The sequence below is a fragment of the Anser anser genome, assembly GCF_964211835.1.
Source record: "Anser anser genome assembly, chromosome: 17".
Taxonomy (NCBI): domain Eukaryota; kingdom Metazoa; phylum Chordata; class Aves; order Anseriformes; family Anatidae; genus Anser; species Anser anser.
This window is the reverse complement of record NC_139738.1, coordinates 1790238-1802340: the sequence shown is the minus strand read 5'-3', so window position 1 is coordinate 1802340 and position 12103 is coordinate 1790238. Positions and strand designations below refer to the sequence as shown.

The following is a 12103-nucleotide window of genomic DNA, read 5'->3' as shown; positions in this document are numbered from 1 at the left end:
GGCAGCTACTTGCAATGTAATTCACATCCTTGGCTAACATCTTTAATGCTTAGAGATGCTAAAACAACCCTGGCCGAGCCTCCCGTGGGAATGTGGAAACACTGAGGAACTTTTGGCTTTATGGTGCAGTCTGTAGTTATTCTATGCAGTCGCTCAGCACCAAGCAACCACTGACTTCTGGAGTTCCTTAAAGGCTTCCCTTCGGCATGAGCTGCTTGTAGCTAGCGGCAGGGGAAAAGCTATTCCTTCGAGTTGCATCAAACAGATGAGTAATCCAACACTGCATGTAATCCATGAGTAATCCAACACAAGCCAACAAAGGCATGTTCCACAGGAATTCAGGGCAACTTCTAGTGGACTATGATGATGCTCTGATGTGTGACTTTTTTGTACATCTAATCTCCTGAACTGGCCAAATGCTCTGTTCTGTGTTTCGCTGGGACGTTAAAGCATGCAGAGCTGTAGGGTGTGCAGTCAGAGGACAAGGGGGAATGGTTTTAAACTAAAAGAATCACTTGCATGTGAAATATTTTTAATTTCTTTTTTAGTTACCACCTCCAGCGTATGTGTGAGAGAGAAAGGTAGGGGTATGGAGAGTACTGTAAAACTTCCAAGAAACTGCTTAAAACTCTCGTTACTTTTCTGTTTGTCTTCAGGACAATAAGGAACCGGAACTCTGTAATGATAGCTCGTTTCTGTTGTGACTCGGGTTTTAATGTTCAGGTTACACAGGTACTAAGATGTATATATTTTTCGCTGTATGTGAATTAATGTAAACAAGAAAGCTCCCATGACCCAAGGTGTATACAACTGATAGATTTACTATCCACATCGCTATTTTGCTTAGTAACCGAAGCAGTACGCAACAGTACAATACTGCAGAATGTTAGCAAATATCTTCCTTAACCTCACAGTCTCAGTCTATGCTGTTGCATTCGGAAGAGTGAAAGGAGTATTTAAGAAACTGGCAGAAATTAGTCTAGTATATACACTTTCCTTAAATACAGCAGACAGTCTGAAGCTATAGGGTGATATTAAAAAACAAACAAAAAACCCCACAACAGCCTAATCCTCCACAAATCAGCACAATTAATGACTCTAGGACAATGGCTACCCTTTGATTTATTGTAGCAGGGATGCAAACTACAGAGGATAACTCATTGTGCTCAAAATGATGGGTTTGTCTTTGAGAGCCAGCCTAACCCTGTTATCTGTCAACTAACAGAAAAAAAAAAAACACAACACAAAACAACAACAGAAAAAAAACAGTGCTCAAATATCTTCTCATAGCTGGTTGGCTACCAGTTGTGTGTAGAGTAAATAACCCCCAGTAGATGCACATCTGAAACAGATTAGAATCAGTAAAACCTCCAAGTTTAGATGCTGTTTCAAAACTCTTCCCTCACGAGACAATGATCTTTTGAACATCATCAAAATAAAAAAAATAAATCAGACATTAGTGGTATTAGGTATAAAAGGCAATGGCTTCTGCAATTAATTTCTAATTGCATGCATTCTGCAGAGAGAAACAGGTAAAAATAAGAACTTGTCTTACCTCTGCTTGGTGGAGAATGTTTTTCAGCTGGAGAAGGCAGGTAGTTTGTGTAGCTTCTGCAATATAATTAGAATATTTACATTTTTTGGCAATCAGAAACAGTTATTCTTGTTATTAGCACTGATCTCTTTAACAAGGCTTTTCCCAAGAAATGGTCTTGCAAACTACTGTGCCTACATCTCTCTCTCTTCCCTCGTACATTCACTCACACAGAGGTGGATTAGAATGCCCAACGAATTAAATGCTCTGCTTGGAGACTTATCAGGGAGAATTAACCCTTTCCACCATATTTGAAATCACTTGATTTTATATCTAGACTGGAGAAAACAGACCGTGCAGCAGGCACTACCAGTGGTGTCCCTAATGGGACAAGATGATTTACTAGCTCGTTAGCATTTAGAAAAGTCTCTCCTATTACAGTAATTCTTAGGACAGTTCTCAGTTTAACTTGACATGCTTTAATTCTTTCCCAAGAGATTTGAAAGTATCTATGGCAGGAAGACTTGTTCTGGAAGGCAATGTCTAATTTTCCATACATTTAATTTCCATGTAGTGCTTAATATTGCAATTAGAATTTTAGAATGTTGTGTCATTAAAAATAGATGTGCATGACTTAAAAGGCACGTCTTTGCTTTATTTTGATACATGGAAAGACAGACTGCAAACAAAACGAATTTATTTTACTTGAAATGATTTCCAGCTACAAGACACACAAAATTTCAGCAGTAATATCCACTAACCATGCATTGTTTGTATCTTTCAAATTAAATAAGATAGTTCTGTTTTCAAAGGCAAAATATCAAGACCAACTGAAAAATGTAGAGTATACAACCAGTCATATGAATTCATATACCACATACGTATCATTTAATTAAACACAAAAGACCAACTTTTCAATAAATTCTTACACTTATTTTCAGCAAGACTATCCATAGTGTGAAGTTCTGGATTATCAAAATGCTCATACGTGTGCCTAACTTTTAGCAAACATCCCATTTTCACCTACACCTCACCTTCCTGCATGCCCACTCATGGTTAGGACACCCGTGGAAGCTGGATGACTTGCATCGTTCAGGCTGAGGATGGACTGAGCTTGTGTTCTCAATGAACAACTGGTGCTTGTGTGGAAGGTGGCTGTAGTATCGGGAGCTGCAGCATAGAAGGTAGAGAGATCTGGTCAGTTCTTTCACAGAGTAACTGCTGGAGGTGCCATACATCAGGAATGGACCCTGGCAGAGAAGCAGGGAGGTACCTCAGTGCCCAGTAGGAAAGGATTTGGATTCTAGATGCACCTCTGCGGTTAGTTTCCCATTTGGTACTACAGGGCTGGCGTATGGCTTGCTCTGAGAAACAAACTTAGGCAGTGCCATGCCTGTAAGATGGTACCAGAATGTTCTTATTGTTTCCCTTGCCATTGTCTACAACGTAAACACAAAATCTGTCCCAGCAGGCTGCATACTGTGGGATGCTCAGGGACACGTTCTTGTTCCCACTGAGGGCTGAGGCTCTGAATTTACTGTTGCCAAAGAGCTGTGCAAATAAACAAGGGGGTGTGCAGTACCAGAGACAGAACAGAGGGGTGACCTCTACTAGCATCACTGACTGGGGAATGGGTTTGATGAGAATCTGTAGCTCTTTTGCAGTAGCATGTCATCTTCAAAGTATTTTGTACCCAGAACTGAGAGATGCGGACAAACATCTAAAATAGAAGATTATCCCCATTTTACAGATGAAACGAAGTCACACAGAGAATCAAAGTCAAGATTAGATTAATAGGTGTTGATGCCAGAGGAACCATTATGTCTTGTCTGGCATCTGGCAAAATAGAGCAGAGAATTTCACACAAATTACTCCATTAAATCTACAATCTCTGAGCCTAGAAAAAGACCTCCAGAGCTGTCATAAAGACACCATGCCATCTTTAGGTGAGCTGCCTGCAGGGCGCTGTTGGAAGTGTATATCCTATTTTTAGTATGAGTTTATTTCACTTACATCTGCCTCATCTAGTGTTGTTTATTTACAAGCAAATAAAAATTAAAAAAAATATATTTCTAAATATCCCCTTTACCTTTTTGCTACCTAGTGCTAATTACAAACACTTTACCTTCTTCAGGGTAATATATTTCACATATTTGTTGAATACAACCCTATGACAGTTAAAAAAAGTCTAGGAAAGAACTAATTTCAAAAATAAATTTTTAATAGAATGTTATGGAAGGGAGAAGACAAGTATAGGGGAAGTTCTTGGGAGGAACCCAAGTAACCAACAAACAAAAATGTTCTGTAGATAGGAACAGACTTAAGCATGTGCTTGAAAGGTGTGTTGAATCGGGTCTTGGATACCAGATCTGCTGCCAGTTATTGTCAATTAGAAGCTTCACTGTTGAGAAGTGATTTGGGTCTTTCAAAATAACACAGTCTATTCTAAACTGTCAGTTCTGTGGCATTTCCCCCTACATCTCTACTTGATGTGTGATTATATTGCAGTTCATCAGCCAGGTTTATTAGGAGGCTTAATTGGATGGCATTAGCTGGCATTTTAGCTATCCAAAGCAGTCGAGAATGCAATCAATTAAAACATCCAAACACATTAATGATGTGGATACAGGGCAATTTATGTAGATGGCTAATTACCTGTTTTCTTCAGTAAGTAGACTTTATTGCCCAAGAATGGACAAATGATGTATGAGAAAAAAAGAAACAGCATTGCAAATATAATGTTGGCAAGGTTGCAGAAAATAGAAAGCAAATGGTGAAGTATAAATGTTTCTGTTGTTAAAACTCTATATTGAAAGAACTAACCCTACGTTGTTACCAGTACTCAAAGATGTTCCTAATATTGTAAGATTTTAATGTGATTTTTAGAGAATGTAGTGAGTATATTGCCAGTGTTTGAATCTTATATGACATCTGAGGTTTCTAAGCAATCAAGATGCTCCATAAAATGGTCATTTTAAGTAGGAAAATAATAATCAGTCTGTTTTTCATTTCATCCACTACTGATCTGGATCTAAAACTGTGGCTCTCCTGTGACTTCAGATCCCTATGCATCATGTTACGTGACACCCGTGAAGTATATCCACTAGGTCGCATTAGGCATATAAAACACTGACCTGGAGACAAAAATACAACTGAGGGGCATAACAAAATGCAGAACTGGAATGGAACAGAATCCTCCTCCTCCTCCTGTGTTTCCTGCTCCCTCCTATACTCCCCCTCTGGCTTTACTGCTGGATTTTCTCATTTACTGTGATGCAGTTCAGGACTGAGACATGTAAACCTACCTGATACTGTTCTTAATTTCCTTTACAATCTGTGGGAAATCCTTACGCTAGTTTACTTTCTATAGCACTTGATTTTCTGGAATCATGTGGGGAATGCACAAGTACAAAAATGATTGGGCTGAATGGTGAGACACCCACACCCACAGCTCATCTGGGAAGTGAAACGTGGCCTTGCATTGCACGCCGAACAAGTACTCAGTGCTCCTCAGGACCACAGAGTAGACTTGTCAAGGTCTGTGGTAGGTCTTGGCCATGCATCATTTGTCCAAAGTAAAATTTCTGAAACAAACTGTAAATGAAACAGTTACATGGCAATTTGTTCCCAACCTGTCCTCACCGCTTCTCAGCTGCTGAATGCTACAAACGGTGATATCATCCTTGTCTTCTGCCCTCCAGGCACTTCAGTGACCAAACAAACCACCGGTCCTGTACTCAGGGTGTCAGAGATGTACGTATCTGTGAGGCAGGTGCAGGTCTGCAGTATTCTTTGGCGTCCTACAGAACAAATTAATATGGAACAGTCATTCGTGGAAGCCACAGCAGGTGCAGGAGAGAAGAGGAAGAGCATCCTGAACCCCACAGCTCTGGAGTGCTGCGCCTTCAAAGTAATCCTTAAGGTGTCATTGAGTAATGGCTGACTGAAGCAATGGGTTCTGACATAGACTAGTTTAGCTGAAATATGATTGAAATAGCCAAGACTCCAAAGGCAGGCTACAATGCCAGTGATAATTTCATGTAACACATTAAATTAATGATGGCAGTGACTCCTCAGAGCCCTGGCAAATTAGAAATTGCTTGATGCAGAAGCAGTACAATGATAACACAGTTAATCTTCCGCAGAGAAATGATAGTAAAAGAAATGGCTTTTAGATTAGCTGTCATTAAAGTGAAACATCTGCCTCTGCAAGTCAAGTGGAATGTCCTCACTTATAAACACAGAAACTCATTAAAAGTTACTGGGTCTGTGTGGCTGTAAGCCAGAGCCACATTGCCACCATGATGTAAATCTGGGAAGCTCAATGGATGAAACTGAAATTCAGGAAGATGACTTCCCAGGCAATATGTCAGCTTCAAAAACGCATTTGATCAGTTGCTGATGTTTTTCGATTCTCTTAGTATCTAGGAGCAGTTAAGTAACTGAAATTGAAAACACAATGGGGGTGATATGAGTTTAAAGGAAAAAAAAAATCTTTTGAAATCAGAAAAGTTCAGTTTAGCTCTGTCTGAGCTCTGAGAAAAGCTTCCAGTTGAATATTTAATCCCAACCAATCATTTCTAAACTGTTCCTTGCCTGCTCGACTGCGGCATATGAAGTCAGGAAACTTTACTTGTATAATCATGTGTGTGAGACAAATATTCTCACATCTGATATCCCTTTTATGTGTTTGTAAGAGATCTTGAATATTTTATACAGCCAACACTGGCAAGCGATCATTTGTGCAGAAACCATCAAGCTTTCAAAGCCTCCCTTTTTCATTACCTGGTGACAATGTGCAGCACGGTAGTCTTCTTTCAGCTTCTCTGCCTCCCCACGTAGATGAGCTGCAATTATTACAGCCTAGCTGGTGCATTGCTGAGGTTGAAGAAAACTTCAAAGGAATGAAATTCAGAGGGAGCAAAGGGATATTTGGTAGTGTCTGCATACAGCTCGGAGTTGCATAAACTACAGGTGTTTAAGCTTTCCTTGGGATGAATGTAGGTTTCAAATAAACTGGTATCCAGTTCCACTGTTGACACAGGTTGGTCAGGCCATATTCCCTTCCTGATTATGCATGCGTTGACTCATAAATATGCTTGAATTCTTTGTAGTTATCCAACGTTTACACCAGCATGCTGTAAGAATGTCTCAATGTGTGCTGCATAAGAGACTTTCACGGAACAGGTATTACAATAGTTTTTTCTGTAAACAATTTCAGCCATCAGCTGCAGGCACAGAATGAGTAACGCCTCTCAAAGCAGTTGGAAACAGCTCCATAATCTTCCAAATTGCAGCTTAACCTTAAAGAAACATGTAGAAGTGATCACTGCAGTTTCTTCTATCCAGATTCTTCAATCTGGAAGTGGAAAAAATGTCCTGTTAGCGAATGGCATGTATATAATGAGATGGTTGGCGATTCCACCGAACGGTCCCAGGCCCTGAGAGGGGCATGGCATCAGATAAGAATGAGACTTATCGGCCTGCACTGGAAGGGAGATGTTTGTTGAGAAGTATTGATGGATTTCTGGTGCATAACTGTTGCTGGCAGGGGAGACTGGGCTGAAAGGAAAGCAGCCAAGGCTAGCTCCCTAGTGAGAGCAATGCCCTCTCTGATGGCTGCTGTGATAGCTTGTTTAACATTGCAGCAGTCTGGCCAGAGCCAGACTCAAGAGCAGTGATGCTATTAAGGCATCTCAAATGGTCCTCACGGCCTCCCTTGCACTGCCTGAAGGATCACAATTAGCCTCAGAGTTATATCCACAGCCAGTAATGATGACTGTCTATTAGAAAATGCCCGGTACTCTGGAAGGACTCCAGTGGTTTCTGATTTTTTTTTTTTGAAAGATAGTGTCTTGTGGCAAAGCACAGCAGCAGAGCGGTGGAGGTACGTGAATGTGAAGGCACGGGCATGCTTTCGGCCGTTAGGTGCATGGGCTGGACAGTAGCTGAAATAAATGGGTCACATTTAATCCTGCCTGCTCCTCAGGAGTCCGGGAAATGAGTGTCAGAATGGGTTGTGCTGAGTGTGAAATTGTGCTAGGCATGCATAATGCAGCGATGCTGCTAATCAAACCCCTCTCACTGTGACTAATCAGAAAGATCTATTTGATATTCCAAGAAATTAGTTGGAAGAGCAAGCCCATAACGGAGAAATAAAGAACAAATCAGAAGCCTAGGCACAAACAGAGATAAGGGCTTTGATCGCAGTGGTTTAATGTGCACAGAAAGGGGACAGAGAAGATAAAAGAAACAAATAAAAATGCTGATGAGAACAGTTTGGATCCACTGAGAGAAGCAGCCATTAATCTAGACCATGACTAACAGATAAGAAGTTATATGCCTTCCTGGTGCTTGAAAAAATAGCAGTCTTAGGCACCTGAAAGCAATTTTTTCCTCAGCATAGCTCTATAGCAGTCTTATAGGGGGGAATTTGGAAAACTAAGCTAACCTATTTTTACATAACGTGAAGACCTGGGTCTTTATGAAAATCTCAGTTCACTATGAACGACATACTAAAATCCAGAAAGTTGGTTCCGCTTCTCTTGGCAGATTAATCCAGTAGGCTACTGTTTTCTTCTCTTTTTGATTTCAGCCCTGACTCTTTCTTCAGTTCTTGTACTGATATTCCTAACTGCCAGCATGGATAACTCGGAGGAGAACCCGATTTTTGGTCTCTCTGTAATGAAATTACTTTACTCGAGTGCAACTGAGTGTCTGTGTGTCTAGACTTGCATGCTCTCAGTGTTGTCTGTACAACATCTGCAATACTAACTGTGGCAAAGGAGAGACTAAACAGTGTGAGCATGTTATTTGGACAGTGTAAAAGCCACTGAAGGATCAAACTGCTCAAGAGAAAAAGATCAGCCAACTGGTATTGAATCAAACTTGCCAGTAAAAGAGGAAATGGTAGCACAACAGCAAACATGAAGCTCTAAAGAGGCTTATTATTCCAGTCAATCAAAAACCCAAAACAAAAATAAAGCTAAAAAATCCCAAAGCCCCAAAAAACTATCAAAACAATTCAGTATGAGACGGAGAAATTCCTATCTAAATTACTATTTGAAAAAAAAAAATCAGCAGTTCTTTCTTTCAGCTTGCGTGTGTAGCTGAAAGTTGTTTAAGGACATAATTTCACACTTGGAAAGAAACTTTCCTATAGCATCTTGATGCCAATTAGGAACAAAAAGTACTCATCAACATCAGTAGGAATAGAATCAGAGTAACTTTTCTTGACTTTGAAAGAAAGAAGCCCACACTTACCTGTCCGTAGTACAGCTGTCTCTGCCCCACGAAAAGCAAGGTATTAGTCATTAGGTTGGATGTTTCATCTGTGCTGGATCTCATCCTTCATCTTATGTTGCCTGGGACATTAGAACAGTTTGCTTTGCATTTGTACTGCCCCACTTCCTTACGTTGGTGCTGATTATTGCAAATCCATTAGAATATGACAGCAGTTCCTTCCATTGAGGAGTGGGACATTTAACTGGTGTAGCACGTGATGCTTCACAACTTAAAAACACATCAGAAATGTTACTTTTGAGCAAACTTTTTGGCCTACAAAAATAAGGCTACCTAGCTGAGCAGTATGTGTTAAAGCTAACCAGATAAGTAGCAAGTAAATATGTGGTTATTATTTCATAAACTGCAAGCTACTTGACTGCTTTCCTTCGCTATGATTGGAATCAATGTGTTAGGGAATGAATTATTCAGTTGAGCCAGCCAAACACATTCTTCACAAGGCTTATGCACATCCACAATAATTTAAAAGAATTCTGAATAATGAATGTCATTTGCCTTTTTCTCATAGCTCCCTTGGTCAGTTTTGTTTCACTATCTGAAATTTTCTACTTCTAGTCTTGCTGTGCTACGTTCAGTGCCATGTTCCATTCCATATTTATCATGAGCTCCTCGTCCTTCCCTTATTCTTGCAGCCTTACAAACAAATGAGAAAAAAACAGTCACTGGAAAATTCCCAAATGGATAAATTAATGTATGCTACAGCCTGATGCCTCTCGCTTGAGTCTTGTTTTCAGTTTCTTAAGTTCAGGATTATTTTTATCAATTTTAAGGCCATAATCGGTGATTTTCCAGGCCTCTTCATAATGCTGCATTTCAAAATTGTATTGTGCAGTCTTATGAAAAGCTCTGGCTAAAGTTTCACTGCCAGGGCCATTCATGATGCTGCACAATGCTGTAGATTCATCCAACTGCAGTGCTTCAATATACTGCTTAACTGCTGCTTCTTCCTCTGACACTGACAACAGCAGGAGTCCTTTTGAACAGTGGTCCTGAACTTGCGTTCTCAGACTGTTAGAGCCATGGTTCTGGATTACTTTCTCCATATCTTTTAAAGCTTTGTCATATTTTTTCAGGTGCATAAGGCAAGCAGCCCTCTGTCGGAGGTATCTTGGATTATCTTTGCTTGTCAAGATAGCCAGGGTAAAATAACCAAGAGCCTTCTCATAGCGATATTCTTTAATCAGCACATTTCCTTCTTGCACTGCTATCTGTGGACATAAAGTTGGTTAATATTAGTTATTAGAAGTTGGGGTGTATGTGTGTAAATTTCTGCCACAGCCTGCTCTAACAGGTGACTACAGGGAAATTGTGTTTTCTGGTCAGTAAAGAGTTAGCCCCATGCACTGCCCCACAAATATTTGCACCTGCTAATAATGAAAGATGGTTCCTACTGAAAAGGTTCCCCAAGCTACAGGAAAACAAACAAACAAAAAATAGCCAACTGGTGGCTTAGCTCATCAATAATCTCAAGTGCTAGTGAACTATCTGCTATTACCTGAAGGGAAAAACAACAACATGAAAATAGAGAAGGCTGAGCGAGCCACATAATTTTTAGGCTTATAAAAGTCAATAAAGAAAACTCCATTAGAACTATTTGCCTCAAATGGATTTCTCATTATTTCCCTTTATTGGTAATAAACAAAGCTTTTAACATGCTGCAGCGGATTGAATATTTAAGTTATAAACAAGACTGCCACCAGCAGCTTAGGTCTTACAGAGCGCTGAGCCAAACAAGCCGAGATAAAGCACAGGATAAATGTTTTCATCAGTCCCATTCCAGGGGATATCACACATTGCTCTTGGATGCTGGTGGCTGCCCAAACTTTAGTTAGCCCAGCCACTGTCTCAGGAGCCACACTTGAGCACTCTCCAGAAGCCACATCTCAGGTCTTCTTCCAGTCTGCCCGTTTGCCTTGTCTTTGTGTTTTAATTGCTTAGATTAGCACTGCCTGATGTTTAATGCAACAAAGGAAAAACAGGTTCTCGGTGAAATGGAATAGTATTGCAGGTCAGTCTGAGAAACTCATCTCAGACCTGTGGTATGAAATAATTTAGCCACTCCTAACAATTTAGGAAGAACTCTACCCCAATTTGCCACAAAATGATAAATATGAATACATAAATGAGTTTTTATTAGAGAATCTCTCAGCTTCCACATGTCCAAATAGACAGGACCTCTCCTCAAATAGTGTAAATCGTTGGCTTTAATAATTCTGGCCATAAATTGTAAGGCAGCCTGTCCAAAACCATCAGATCTCTGAATATACATTTAAAAAGTAGCAAATTTAGTTTGTACTTTCAAGTGTTTTTACGGCAACTAGTCAGTGCAAGTGTTTTCTTAGTGGTGGGACTTTAATGAGGCTCGAGGAGGAACTAACTGCATCTGCATGTTCTCTGACAAGGGAACAGCTCTTGCCTAGAAAGTCTGGAGTTCTAGATCACGTTGTTCAAAGGAGTTCTGCAGTTCCTCAAAATACCTTCTGCTGAGGGCTTAATTTAGACACAGGCTATATCATTTTTAAGACTGTTTCTGTAGGAATCAGCTCAGGACATCCTATGGCATGTCAACAGAATCTGCAGCTCCGAGGATCGGGGCAAGGAGCTGGCAATCAGTCCCACATCTAACCTCTGACATAGGAAACCGAAGGGTTGAAGCTGCACTAGCAGCAAGCAAACTCCCTTCCTCTGACCTTTTGGAGTTTAATAAATCTTTCAGATTCCTATTCCCATGTGGCTCTCCCCGTTGTTTACAGATTCCTTAGCATGGGACCCCTTGGACTATAAATAATGCAAGAATTTTATTACTTTGTTTTCATGAAAAAAAAAAGTAGTACATCAAGGAGCTCTCCTTCCTCCACCCTTTCCTATGCAGCTCACATCGGATTATTTTTAGCTTTTCAGACCAGACTCCAGGATAATGATGATACATTTCTGTAATACCCTTAATCTCCAAGCGCTGTTCTGCTCGAGACATGCTGTGGGACACTGGGTAAATCCCTGAACTCTTCTGTGCTTGTCTCCTTATTTGTGAAATGGAGGTAAGAGAAAGAACACTCTCCCCCTGCAGTGTAGTTAGGAGCCATGGCACAGTAAGGACACACTTGTTTTTTGACACAAATTCTCTCTAAGCTTTTTGCTTTTATGAGATCTTCCTTTCACACAAACTGGAATAACCTTGTGGGCAAAAGAAAGTCCTCCCAGAAAGATCATTTGTGCTGTTGTCCAGGTGAATTAGCCAATTCCTTCCCCACCCAAGCAAAGTACATA

The 12103-nt window shown here is 40.3% G+C and overlaps 1 protein-coding gene across 12 annotated transcripts in view; it reads right to left on the bottom strand.

Moving 5' to 3' along the window:
• TTC34 (tetratricopeptide repeat domain 34) overlaps nucleotides 1–12103 on the bottom strand; it is a 28474-nt gene that overhangs the window by 3856 nt on the left and 12515 nt on the right. For 2 of the 12 annotated variants that reach the window (XM_083802448.1, XM_083802458.1), the window contains exons 8-12: nucleotides 8798–10044; nucleotides 6320–6893; nucleotides 5177–5334; nucleotides 2569–2704; nucleotides 1556–1611 (exon numbers count right to left, since the gene is read on the bottom strand). In XM_083802448.1, coding sequence (XP_083658574.1) covers nucleotides 9523–10044 — 522 coding nt within the window. In that variant the 3' untranslated portion in view covers nucleotides 1556–1611; nucleotides 2569–2704; nucleotides 5177–5334; nucleotides 6320–6893; nucleotides 8798–9522. The other 10 variants (XM_083802456.1, XM_083802457.1, XM_083802455.1 and 7 more) reach the window with 10 other exon arrangements.